This window comes from Eptesicus fuscus, chromosome 2, assembly GCF_027574615.1.
Source record: "Eptesicus fuscus isolate TK198812 chromosome 2, DD_ASM_mEF_20220401, whole genome shotgun sequence".
In the NCBI taxonomy this organism is placed as follows: Eukaryota; Metazoa; Chordata; class Mammalia; order Chiroptera; family Vespertilionidae; genus Eptesicus; species Eptesicus fuscus.
Window position 1 is genome coordinate 53,989,412 of NC_072474.1, and position 13,072 is coordinate 54,002,483.

Here is a 13,072-nt window from a genome sequence, read left to right on the forward strand (position 1 = left end):
GGAGGCTTCTGAAAGGCCTGGTGCCGGAGCGGACAGGTACCCAGCTCCCATGCTTTTGATGGTCCGCGGCGCTTTTCATGGTCCGCGGCGGGACGTGAGCTCGCTGCCCCAGAGGACCCTTCTGTGCCGCAGCACAGCCATGGCGCAGACGCTGAGCTTGCGCCGCTGCTGGCAACGCGAGTTCAGCGTCCCGCTGGCCCAATCGGCTACCCCGGCCACCCCGAGTCCCGCCCCCTGGGCCTCCCGCTGGCCCAATCGTGGGCGTAGCGGAGTGATGGTAATTTACATATTACCATTTTATTAGGTAGGATAGACCTGGAGGTAATTATATCTTTCAGTGCTTAGGTTTTCAAAAACCCAATCTTTTTCCCTATAGGACTCAACGTTCTTTAGTTTATGTCACCAGTTATTTTTCATCTAAATGGAAGTCCTCACTTTTATGATTTGCAAAATAATGAAGTTCAGATAAATGATCTTCAGGGTCCCTTTGAGTCTTAACATTTTATTATTCCTTGAAAGGCCACATTAGTCATTATTTTTCCTTAGGAATAAATAACTGGAAAAAATAAAGGTATTTTTAGTTTTAATTTCAAAGGCCCAGAATTACTTTTCACTACAATAAATTCTAACAAATATATTCATATTTATCTACTTCAATAATAACATTTACATAGAAATGTGACATGAGTATTTTCTCTAATAATAATGTGAATCTTTCAGAAAATAAAATATAAATAAAAATCAACGTTCTTATCAAGTACTCCCGAGAAATTCCAAAAACAACCAACCTGATGACCTGGTTGCAGTGAGCGCACATGGGAGTCCGTTTCCCTGCTGGGATGTGCTCCGCTCTTTGCACGAAGGTGTCCTGGTCGCCTGGCTGGGGCTGCCCCGCAGCAGAGTTGGCTGGGGCCACTGCTCCTGAGGAAGTGGAACTATTTGAGATTCTTCCAGTGGAAGGTGCTAGGGGTTCAAACACAGAAAAATCAGAATGAGAATAAGCCAAATATAAACTTTCCCTAACAAATAATAATAGTACTTTTAAAAATAATCTACTCACTGTCTTATTCACTCACACACTCACTCACATTTTAGGAGAGGTTACGTACCAAACACTGGACTGTGATTACAGAGATTAATAGAAATGAAAATCAAGGATTACCATAACACAAAGAGTTATGACAGATGCATGCATAGCATGTTGCAGGAAACAGAGAAATACTTCTGTATCCAGGAGGAGATAGTTAAGGTACTGACAACGAGGTATTTCTAGTCATATAGACATCTCTGCTAAGCGTTAATTAGATTTCACTTGAACTATATCACAGGCACATTAAAACTCTCGGTGGGTTGAAAATAACACTTCTATATTGTTATCTATATTCTCCTCCTATATTCTCTAAGACTGTGCAGTCACCCAGTCATATAAGGTAAAGGTCCTACGAAAAATCGTCCTAGGACCTTCTTCTCCCTCATCTGTGGTTGTAATGGGTTCTGTTCATTTTATTTCACAATAATTCTGTTTTGCCCTCTCATCTCCATTCCTACAACATTGTTCTGGTTTAGGTCCTCAACGTCTGCCACCTGGACTAGCTACCAAATTGTCCTGTCCTCCACAAATGCATCCTCCCAACTGCCACCGAAGACTGAAATCTGGCCTGATCTCAGACCCACTGGCAGGATTTCCCTGTTCTCTGAGCACCGAATGTAGTATCAACTTCTAATCACCGCATGCAGGTTCCACTAGCAGTCTCTGCCTGGTCCACCACATTTTTCACTACTGCCTTTCACTTTGTGCTACAGTAACACCTAACTGCCTCACTTTTTCTCGTGAATGGGTCTTCACTGTCGTTTCTCTATGCTTCTTCCTCTTTACCTAGTAACTACTACTTATTAAGATTCAGCCCAAAAGCCAATTGCTCCAAAAATCCTCCTTGAATTATCTCTCCCTGTTGCCCCTTCCATGTTCGCATAGTTTTCTGTGAATTATTTTATTATTGCTTCTACTACACATATCTGTGTCTTTTGTTCTCCAACCAGCTAGTAAGCTCCCTGAAGGCAGGGACTACGTCTTATTCATTACTCTCACATCTAATACAGTGCCTGGAATAAATAAACAAATGAAGGAATGAACGAATAAACTGAAACCGATACCTAAGTGAATGAATGCAAAACTGTAAAGACTGACACCAACAGAAGGCCAGCTCGTTACCCACAGGCAATTAAAATGTAATGGAAGAAAAATATATATTAAAAAGGTTTAAAAGGAACAACTTTTAAGAAAAGCATGCAGAGCCCTAGCCGGTTTGCCTCAGTGGTTGGAGTGTCAGCCAAGGACTGAAGGGTCCGGGATTCAATTCTGGTCAAGGGCATGTACCTCAACTGCAGGCTCAATCCCAGCCCAGGTCAGGGCATGTATGCGAGTCAACCAATCGATGTGTTTCTCTCACATCGATGTTTCCCTCTCTGTCTCTCCCCCTCCTTTCCATTCTCTCTAACAATCAATGGAAAAACATCCTCAGGTGAGGATTAACAAAAAAATAAGAAAGAAAAAAAAGCACGCACAATACAAATTAACATAGTAGTATATGTATATATACACGTGTGTGTCTATTGACAGGATCTATATTAAAGGTGTGGTCAAAACTGGATGAGACTAGTTAGGATAATTGAAAGGACAATTCTCCCTCCCGGAATAGAGCCTGTCAGCAATGACATGCAAGTACAGAGCCAGAAGCCATGCGTTTATAAACACTTCGCACGTCTCCTGCGGAGCTCCGCCTGGCACTCGAGCTGTGAAATGGCACTTTGCAGGCCAGGGAACTCGACTCCTGCCCATGTTTTAAATGAGTCCACTGGACTAGGAATATGTGTTCATTCTCTTAAACTCACACTCTCCCTTCTAGAAACGGGAAAGAAAATTACTATAACATTCACTGTGAACACTCTCTTCCTTGTGACCTCATTTACACACACAGTGAAACTGGGGGTCTTCCATTGCTGTGTCCGGTCTGATTTCTCTTGGAGCACCAGGTGAGCACTTCAATGCCCGATCTTGACTTTACGTTCCGGACATACAGTGTATTTCACCTTCTTGCACACATTGCCAGCTCTTCCCAAGAACTCCTATGGTTTGAATTTTCCCACGTACTCAGACATGGCCCTCTGCCTCCCTGACACAGTCCCCAGATGCTACCAAGGGTTTCATTATAATTGTCTGCAAGGTCTGTCCCTTCTTGCTAATCCGAACCCATCCTCTATCCCTTGAGTCCTGGTTTGAATCCCTCCAGCCTGGACCATTACAAGTCTCCTAAGCAGTGTCTCTGCTGCACTCTCTTCTGCAACCTCTTCTGCTAAGTTCTTTTCCCAAATACACTAGTCTGACCATATATTCTTTTTTAGAAAGCTTTCAGTAATTCCCTGCTGTGAACTATATGCAGTCCTGACAGTCCAGCCCCTTAGCGAGCTCACTCCAATCTTTCTTACAACCTGGTCTTTTATGATCACCCGCGTCCTTGCCATCATCATCATTCTTGATTTTATTCATTTAATATTTAACTTGTGCTGGCACTATTCTCAAATCCTTACAACAGCCCTATGATTTGGGCATAATCAGTACCACTCTTTTACTCTGAGGTCAAACACAGAACAAAAGGCAGTCCTGAATCCAGGCGGTCTGGCTTTGGAGTCTGTGCTCTTAACCACTGTGCTACAGTCTAGTCACTGTCCCTTGAACTTGCCATGTCATCCCCTGCTTCTATGATCCTCAGCCAATGAAAGGGCCCTTTCTGCTCTGCTACTCAGTTTTTCCATTCTGTGAGGCCACGAATGTTCCATTTTTGTCCCCAGTATTCCCTGAGCACTCCAGCTAGAAGTGCTCTCTTGCTCCCCTTAATGTCTATTAACACCCCCGCCTGTATAATTTATTTGTTATTAATCAGTAGGTCCTATAATGCCTTTTCCTTATTAATTAAGTCAATTACAAACTCTTAAAAGACAAACTATATATTCCTTTCTAGCCACTACCAGAAAACTGCCTTAAAAACAGAAGTCAAAAAATTAATACTTAAGTAAATGAAAAAGGGAAGGTTCTGAATCACTTTCATTTTGCCTTTTTAAAAGGACACTATAAAGAAAGAGGTTTTTAAAACATGTATTGGGTTCAGGATTTCAAACAGTGGGAAAGCTACCAATTGAAAAATCTGAAAAGGAGACCTCAAAGAGAGTCCAACCCTTTCATCTACCATATGCCTTTATTTTATCACATTATCTATGCATAAGCCCTAAAGTCCCGAGTCACTGAGACAGTTTTAGCAATGAAAGCCTGTAGTAATTCTGCATCAGTCATTGTAAAATGGGACATAACCCATCTGGCCCATGCCTCAAGGAGAAGGTGCATGGGGAACTAACTTATTTAATATGAGAAGCCGTTCTTAAACTTGAAACATCTGACCATCTTAAACACATATAGAAAGGCTCTCAGCTCACTGCTGTTCCTTGCTTGTGAAGAAAGCCTCGCTTTCTGTGACTGCCCCATTTTCGCCACGTTGGATAAGACCAGAGTTCTCACACCTCCGTTTTGTTGCTGTGTTGCTAGCACACTGGCCCGCACACAAAGCTCCCCAAACCTGTTAATTACCAGGCCCTGAACATGTCCAAGCCCCAGTTATTTCCCATATGAATAAAGTGATGATGTTTCATTTCTTCAGATTGAATTTCTCACTACTCTCGCACAGGAATGGGCAACTTTTGAGCCATCCCGTGCCAGCCCGGCCTCTGCTCGCCTGGCTTACTGGGGACAGGGAGGTGTAATGAGGTGAGGTCTTGGGCGTGGGGAAACAGCACAAAGGAGCCCTGCTTCCTTCCCTTAGAATTCTGAGGAGCACTGAGCTACCATACAGGGCAAACAGTCTTCCACGGTAACAGTGATAAAAGGACTTCAAATTTAGAGAACCTGTTCTAAAAATCAACCACTTTAAGGTAGAAAATAAATACATTTCTTTAGAGATAGCAGCTTAAAGATGACAATCTACTTATTTGTAATAAAAGGGGTTTCTTTTCTTTTAAGTACTAGTAGAACTATTAAATAAGAACATGGAATTAGCCCATTTCATAAGCTAAGGATCTAAGTCACAAAAAACTCAAGTGACTTACGCTAACTGAATGATGAATGAGTCCGTAAAGGGTCACAGTGGGAACCTTAGGGAGTTCTTGACTCAAGTTTTCCTTTTTAACCTTAATCTTGAGCGACTTTTATTAAATTTGGCTTCTTTTGTGGCTAATCTCTACCCCATTAGGTTCTTGTTTTTAAAATATTTTTTTTCCTTTTGTATCAGATACACTTCAGCACCACAAAACTCATCTAGAAATTGAGAGCCACTAGCTACTTTCCAAACCAATGTTGGTGAGAATACCTTCTATTCATTTTAGAATGGTTATTTGAGTTTTCTAAAGTTTTGAATGACATGCACTCATAATTATTCTATGCTTCTGTTTTTTAGCACTGACAGTTAAACCTAAAATTTCAAAGATTATCATTAAATAAGTAAACATAAATTAGTGGGAACATCCAGCAGCATAATAGACTACTTTCTTAGTGTATAATAAGTAAAGTTGTCAAATTAATGGGTAAAATATACCCCTAGAAAAAACAAACTTAAGCAACAACAGATATTGCTCTTACTAGATGCAGTGCTTTTTAATTGCTGAACGTATCATTCAGTAGAACAAGTGTGGTGCTGGAACATGAACTGCTCACAATGCAAAAAAATGCATAACTTGATGACTTCTTACAGCTCCACAGTACATCCTGGTCCAAGCCACTATCATCTCGTTTGGCTTATTACAGTTACTGCCTCTAGATTTTACTTCCACACTTGCCAACAACACAGAGGCCAGATTATGCTGCTACTCTGCTCAAAACCCTCCAATTGTTCCCTCCTAAGTGAGAACTAAAACCAAAGCTCCTATAGAATCTGACTCCTGCTATCTCCCTGCCCTGATCTACCCCTCTCCTCTCTGCCACTACGTATGAGCCGCACTGGCCTCCTTACTATTCCTCTCAATGGCCAGCATGCTCCTGGTTCAGGGCTTTTGTCCTTTCCATTCCTCTGTCTGGAAATCTTTCCCCAACTTTTGCACGGCTTGTTCCCACACTACCTTTAGGTCTCTGCTCAAAGGCCATTTTATCAATGTGGCTTTCTCTGACCATCCTATATAAACAGCATCGCCTCCCCACAAACCACATTCCCTATACTCCTTAACTGGCTTACCTTTCTCCTTAGCATTAATCTAACCTATTTTACACTCTTTTTATTGCTTTTTACTATCTATCTCTTCACAATTTGAGGCCAAGGAGACTGTATTTTATTTGTTGCATAGCAGTATTTGGCATATTGCTTAATAAATCTTTGTTTAGAGAGCGAATGACTCCAGCCCAAAATAATTGTCTTTCCACTAAAAGGAACCAGACTTCTTAGAGAAACTGCTGACTCGAGGACTGGGACAAAAAATGAACAAGGAATGTCTAGAATATCTTGTCAAATTAGAAAGCTATCAGGGAGTACTACAGTTGCATCAAATGGACTTGGCAAAGCAGATAAGACAGTTTCTGCATTAATAAGAATAACAACTCCAAAAGATCTAAATGCTTCTAATATGTTTAAACCCAGGAGCTCACAATTCTGGATTTTTTTTAAATTGCATTGGTCACCTTTAAAGGATGCTAAGGAACCAATTCTTTATTTTAAAAACCAGCAAAATAAATAGAGGGAAAGAATCAAGCTTCAACAAAGTATCGCCTCATCATAGATCATGTGTCATCTATACTGAGTGGCCAGATTATTATGATCCCTGAATGCATAATAATCTGGCCACTCAGTGTGTGTGTGTGTGTGTGTGTGTGTGTGTGTGTGTGTGTGTGTGTGTGTGTATTAGAGGCCCGGTGCATGAATTCGTGCATGTGTGGGGTCCGGCCAGCCTGGCCAGGGGGAGGGGACATGGGCGGTTGGCCGGCCTGCCTGCTGGTCGAACTCCTGGTCGAGGGGACAATTTGCATATTAGCCTTTTATTATATAGGAATACACTGAGTGGCCAGATTATTATGCGTTCAGAGATCATAATAATCTGGCCACTCAGTGTATATCCCTCACTCCCTTGCATCTCTGAACTATTTTGAAGCAAATTCAAGATTTACCATTTAATACAGATTATTTCTGTATGATCTCTATGAGAACTCTTTTTTAAAAAAACCTAACCATAATACCATTATTGCACCTAAAATAACTCATCAATTTTCAATTTTTTTTCAGACTGCCCTCTGTATTAGTTTTCTACTGGATTGAGCTAGAAGAACTGATTCCAGAGTCGTCAGCACATTGCTAACATTTGAGGCTGTGGGAGTTAATGAGATGGCTCGAAGAAAGAGGAACATGAAAATAGAAGAGCTTCCAAGGCATAAAGCAAATAACAAATACAAAGAGAGAGGCAGTTGGAGGAAAACCAGCAGAGAGCACCATGGAAGCCAAAAGAGGAGAGTGGACAATTGGACAATTTGGGATCCAAGACCACATCTGCCTGACTCCTAAGCCTCTGTCCCTGTGCAATCATCCATGAAATACTTATCATGTGCCTACTATCAGTCAATCGAAATATGAAGGCAGATCTCCATACACGTGATCTAACCCAGGAAGTACTAACTTCTGGACCAGTTTAGAAGGAGAGGATAATGGTAATTGAGGCTATTAATTTCTCCTATTTTAATTTCTTTAATGAGCTTGGTAGGATAGATTAAGGAATAATAGATGAAAAAAATATTTTTTATTTGTCTTGATGCCTAGCATGCTTAGATATCACTTTTAAAACTTTCCTGTATTCTGTAAGAGATTAGTTTAGCGTCCTACAGAGATGTTTCTTTCCCTAAACCTGGCTGCCGATACTTTTCAGCCATTATAATCAATGGCTGCAAAGTTCTTTAACTAAAATATAAAAATATAAAGCTAGATTTTTCACATTTTGAGATCATTTAAGAGGCTTCATATAAACTGCTTCAGAAATGGAAATATAATTTATAGATCTAATACTACTTTTACTGAGGATAAAGAGGTTGAAACATTAGAATTCTGTGTCTATTTTGTTGTACACTCTATATTGGTCTAAATATTTCAAATACTACATTTGAATTAAGATACAGCAGCAGAAAATGTAAATTTAGGGATAACCATACTATATACTTTTAAAAACCCTATAATATTTCATTCTTATTAAGTCCGAAGTAAGGCTATCAAGAACACTAATGGCCCCCCACCCCGAAAAGAAGAGAGACAAATATTGACAGCCCTGAGAAGGCAGAGGTCACCTGTGAAGTTTTATGGTGTGAAAAACAACTGTTCAACTGCAAGGGGCGCTCCTGTTATAAACGGAAGCTAATGCTGTCCTTATAGAAATAACTGGGCTACATCAAAGTGGCATTCTGGCACTCTTGGTGGGATAAAGTATTGTAATTCAACATCTCAGAGAATATGTGCGCAAAGGCATGGTAGAAATTTTACACATACTAAATTGGGTAGCAGCGATGGCAACACACTTGCACACCACCGTGCTCAGCCAGCACTTTCTTCTTCCTCCCATCCCCAGCCAGCTCAAACAGATGGTGCCGAGGGAGGCATAGAATCTGCGCATTTTTTCTGTCAAGCTCCTTATGTTGGAAGTATAAACAACAGTCTACTCTTCATAATCCAGGCATGAAACTGTATCCAGTACAAATAGAAAAGGTTTAAAGTTAAGCCAAGATCTAGGATCATAGGGAAGTACATTCTGCAGAGGTTTCTGCAAATTTTATTAAATGGAATCAAGGAGTTTTTAATTCAAAGATTAAAAGCAAAACTGGACAGATTAAACTATTATCATTTCTCTAAGTAGTGGAGAATGCTGGTATGTACGCCATAAAGAATTGGAACAGGTGCGCCCAAGACTAAGTATCAAATATTTCCGCAACTTCAGGAGGTTAGTTTCTTCCATTAGCAACCAGCCTTTCAACTCTAAGAACTCCGATTAAATTGGATCTAGAATGTCTTAATTAAAGTGAGTGTGGGGACTTGGATAAGGTTCCATTCTCTTCTTTTTTAATTTGTTGCATTACACATCATCAACATTCGGGAAACACAGACTTGCCTTTTTCTCTTCCTTACTGACCTGACAAAGAAAACTTGCATGTGGTTAGTTACAACTAAAAGAAACCCAGTCTGTATCTTGTAAAGAGGTGAAATCATAAAATATCTAGTTTACCACTATTCACTTAAAAATAAACAAATTATTTATCACTTATACATATTAATTTCTAAATAATGTCAGTATCATGTTCCAACTTCAAATGTTGTCACAGAAAGACAAATCCATGCTCTAACTGGCAGCGGCCAGCATGCTTCTGTGAAAGAGCAGGGAGAGAGGTAATGGGTAAGAAGGAAAAAAAATAATCTCAGATAAAATATTTTTAAAAACTAAAACAAATATGAGGCGTGGTTCACAACCTCAGGAATGCTGAAGAGAATCACTGCTGACTGCATAAAGACTGTGTAATCTAAGAAGTTATTTAACACTAGAGGCCCAGTGCACGAAATTCGTGCATGAGTAGCGTCCCTAGTGGCTGCTGGCTGGGGCCTCCCTTCCCATGGTTGGCCAGCCGGCCCCACCCCCTGTTTGAACTCTTGGTCAAACTCCTCGTTAAGGGGACAATTTGCATATTAGGCTTTTATTGTACAGGATATTACATTTCTAGAATTTTGCTCATATTTGGAGTTCTGATATATCTTATTTCCAAAACAGTCTGAAACCTAAATTGGGCTTGGCTTTTACCATTTTCCTACTGATGTTCATCTACATAAGTGAGAAAGCAGCCTACCCTCATAAATAAAGGAGAAAAGTCCCTCAGGTTTGAACTGCTCATATACATAAAATTCTTCTAATGTGAGCAACAACAAAAACTGAAGCAGAAAAAGAAAGAATACTTAAGTAGATTTCCTCATGTCAAGCAATACCAATAACTGTAAAATTTAAAACCTGGGACACTTTAACATTTCTATCACCACTACGAATTCTTTAAGATATCTCTCTCAATTAAAGTCATTAAGTCCTGAAATAAATACAATTTTATTATCATTATCCAAAGTTATGTTTGAATTTCACATCTTTTACTAGTAAGAAAGCAGAGAACATTGCTGAGCTATCTTATGCTGGAGGAAGCAGTATATATAGCGAAAGACTGATGTTAAGATACCTTGTTCTGCTCATTTCTGGCTGTGTGAACTTAGAAATGTCATCATTCTGGGTCTTAGTTTCCTCAACTGTAAAACAGCAATCATAACAACTCCCTCCAAGTGTGAGAGAGTTAAATGAGGTAGTATAAGTAAAGGGATGACTTATAGTTCCTTGAATGTGTAAGATTTGCTTCATAATTGTCAATTATTACTGCACTCTCTTACCTGATTAAAAAAAAATAAAGTGTCCATGCACTCATTCAACAACTACTTACTAGTAGAGGATACATACAATAATTCAGATATAGGAACTCTTAGGTATGAATGATACACCCAAGAATAAGATTTCTGTCCCAGAAGAGTTTAAAGAGACAACAAAGTGCCTTACTGCTCATTAGTATTGTCCAGAGTGCGCATGATGCCCAATACAGTTTGCATCTATTGTGCAGAATTACCAAGCATAATTTTTCTTATTCCTATGGTTTAATTTTGTTGGCAATTAATATGGTAGGCAAATTTTTTTCTGTAAATGACCAGAAAATAAATATTTTAGACTTTGTGGGCCATATGATTTCTGTTGAAACTACTCAGCTCTGCTATTGTAGCAAGAAGGAGCCTTAGACAACATGCAAACAAATGAGCATGGCTGTGTTTCAATAAAGCTTTATTTACAAAACCAGGTGGTGGCCCAGATGTGACAAAGAGCCAGTTTGCTAACCTCTGGTTTAAACCATATGCATCAATTAATAAAAAGTATTAATTCTTTATTAAAAGCATATGTGAGTAGATCCAGGTATCTTCCCTTACAAAAGATGTAATATTTTAATCTCAGGTTGAACGGAAAATCGGGAGAAAGACGAGCTTTTACAATGTGCACTGGAAAGCTTCCAACATGGAAATAAACCCCAATAAGACGACATTTAGAAGAAAATAAAGAAGGCAGTTTATGGTTGTTACTTTTTTCTCCTGAGAGTCATGATTCTAAACAAAAATCTACTTGCTATATAAAGAGATACAGCATATCGACATGCTTCACACCAAGGTTTTGACAATGGACAGCTCCAGCCAGGCCTTTGTGGCCAGTGGACTGTTTAGTTTAATGATGTCAAAAAGCAGGGGAGCAGATGGCAATAAAACATTATTAGAAGAGATGAAACATAAGAAACTGGTAGCAGTTTACTTATTCATATAAAAATGGAACCAATAAATCTATCCATCTTAGCTAAGCAAATCTAGTTATCTCGATTTATTACTGCAGCGTAAAGCCTACAATGAAATTTGGGATGGTTGGAGAAACAGTAATTTCCTTTCTCACCCCTATCTCCTTTAGACTTCAAATAAAAGATAGAATTTATATCCACTTACAACTGAGATGCACATCATTCAGTTTTTGATCTAATCAGATCTCACAAATATATCTGAGTCTTCCTTGAAAAAAATCCCTACAAAGAATATAAGGTCTCTCCAAAGCTCTTTCCGTAATGAACAAATAAGCTTTTCTTTATTTCTAAAATGCAGCACACATCAGAGACAGAGTATAATAAAGGGTCATGCTAACTAGAATCTTAGCTAAATTTAAAGAATGGACTTTAGATGCAAAGAAAATGTTACTTGAAACATCTTAATAGTTGTTAGTCACTAGTTTATCCTCCCTATGTAAGGCAATAATCCTTTCTACACTACCACTAAGAGATTCAGTTCCCCTTAAATATATTCATTGATGTTATCTTCTGACACAGGAGAATGAACTACTTAGTCAAAATAACTGGGTTCAAATCACTAAAATACCCTGGAAAAAATTTTTGACTTCTCTTAGACTCTGTTATTAGCTCATTGGTACAATGATGTCCGTTTAAATTTTTCCGTCTTATCTGATTGTACACTCTAAATAAAAAAGATACTTTTAAATTTTGAAAGAATTATATGCCCAGCCAGTGTGGCTCAGTGATTGAGTGTCGACCCAGGAATCAACAGGTCACCAGTTTGATTCCTGGTCAGGGCACATGCCTGAGTTGCAGGCTTGATCCCCAGTAGGGGGCATGCAGGAGGCAGCCAATTAATGACGCTTCTTTCTCATCAATGTTTCTATCTCTCTATCCCTCTCTCTCTAAAAATCAATAAAAACATTAAAAATATTGAAAGAATTATAAAACCAATTATTACTACCTACCATTTTACTGTTAAATGAGGTTGGTTGCCCCCTTCAAGGCTACCCATTATATTTTTGAGTTCCAAATGCCCAAATAAGGATGGTAAGTAAAGTATTCATTTTGAAAAGTAATTTTGTGTTTTTTGTCATTGTTTATTTCATCCCTCAAAAAGTTCTGTGTCCCTAAAATACCTACAAATGATCTCAACTTTTCTGTTTACACATTACTTGTACTGAGCTTCTTCAAAACACAATTTATATTTTATAAAAGAATCACCAATTTTTACAAATCTGTCAATTAAGAGCTCTTGCCTTTACTACATATATTAAAACTGTTTCATAAAAAAGAAAAGCAATTCACTAATAAAAAGTTTATAAACCTATTACATGATACATATAAGGGGAATAATGCCCTAAGTAGAATACAGGGAAATTAATATTTGTTCAATATGGAGTATCAGAGGTTAAGCATGTCTATTACTAAATGATAAAATACTACGAGCGTACTGAGTATGTCACCATATCAGCTAAATGCGCCTGTACTTTCCTCAGTGGAATGTTTGCCTCCATGGACACATTTAACAATAAAAGTAAAATAAGATAAAATAAATCCATTACTTTCTTGCCGACATCGCAGGACATAAGAATAAACAGGGAGTTATGTGTATAT

At 38.8% G+C, this 13,072-nt stretch overlaps 1 protein-coding gene across 4 annotated transcripts in view; it reads right to left on the reverse strand.

The window, feature by feature from the left end:
- Positions 1-13,072, reverse strand: part of PDLIM5 (PDZ and LIM domain 5) — a 219,030-nt gene that overhangs the window by 21,346 nt on the left and 184,612 nt on the right. For all 4 annotated transcript variants that reach the window (XM_028148233.2, XM_028148231.2, XM_028148229.2 and 1 more), the window contains one exon: positions 789-963. In XM_028148233.2, coding sequence (XP_028004034.2) covers positions 789-963 — 175 coding nt within the window. The remainder of the gene's footprint in view (positions 1-788; positions 964-13,072) is intronic.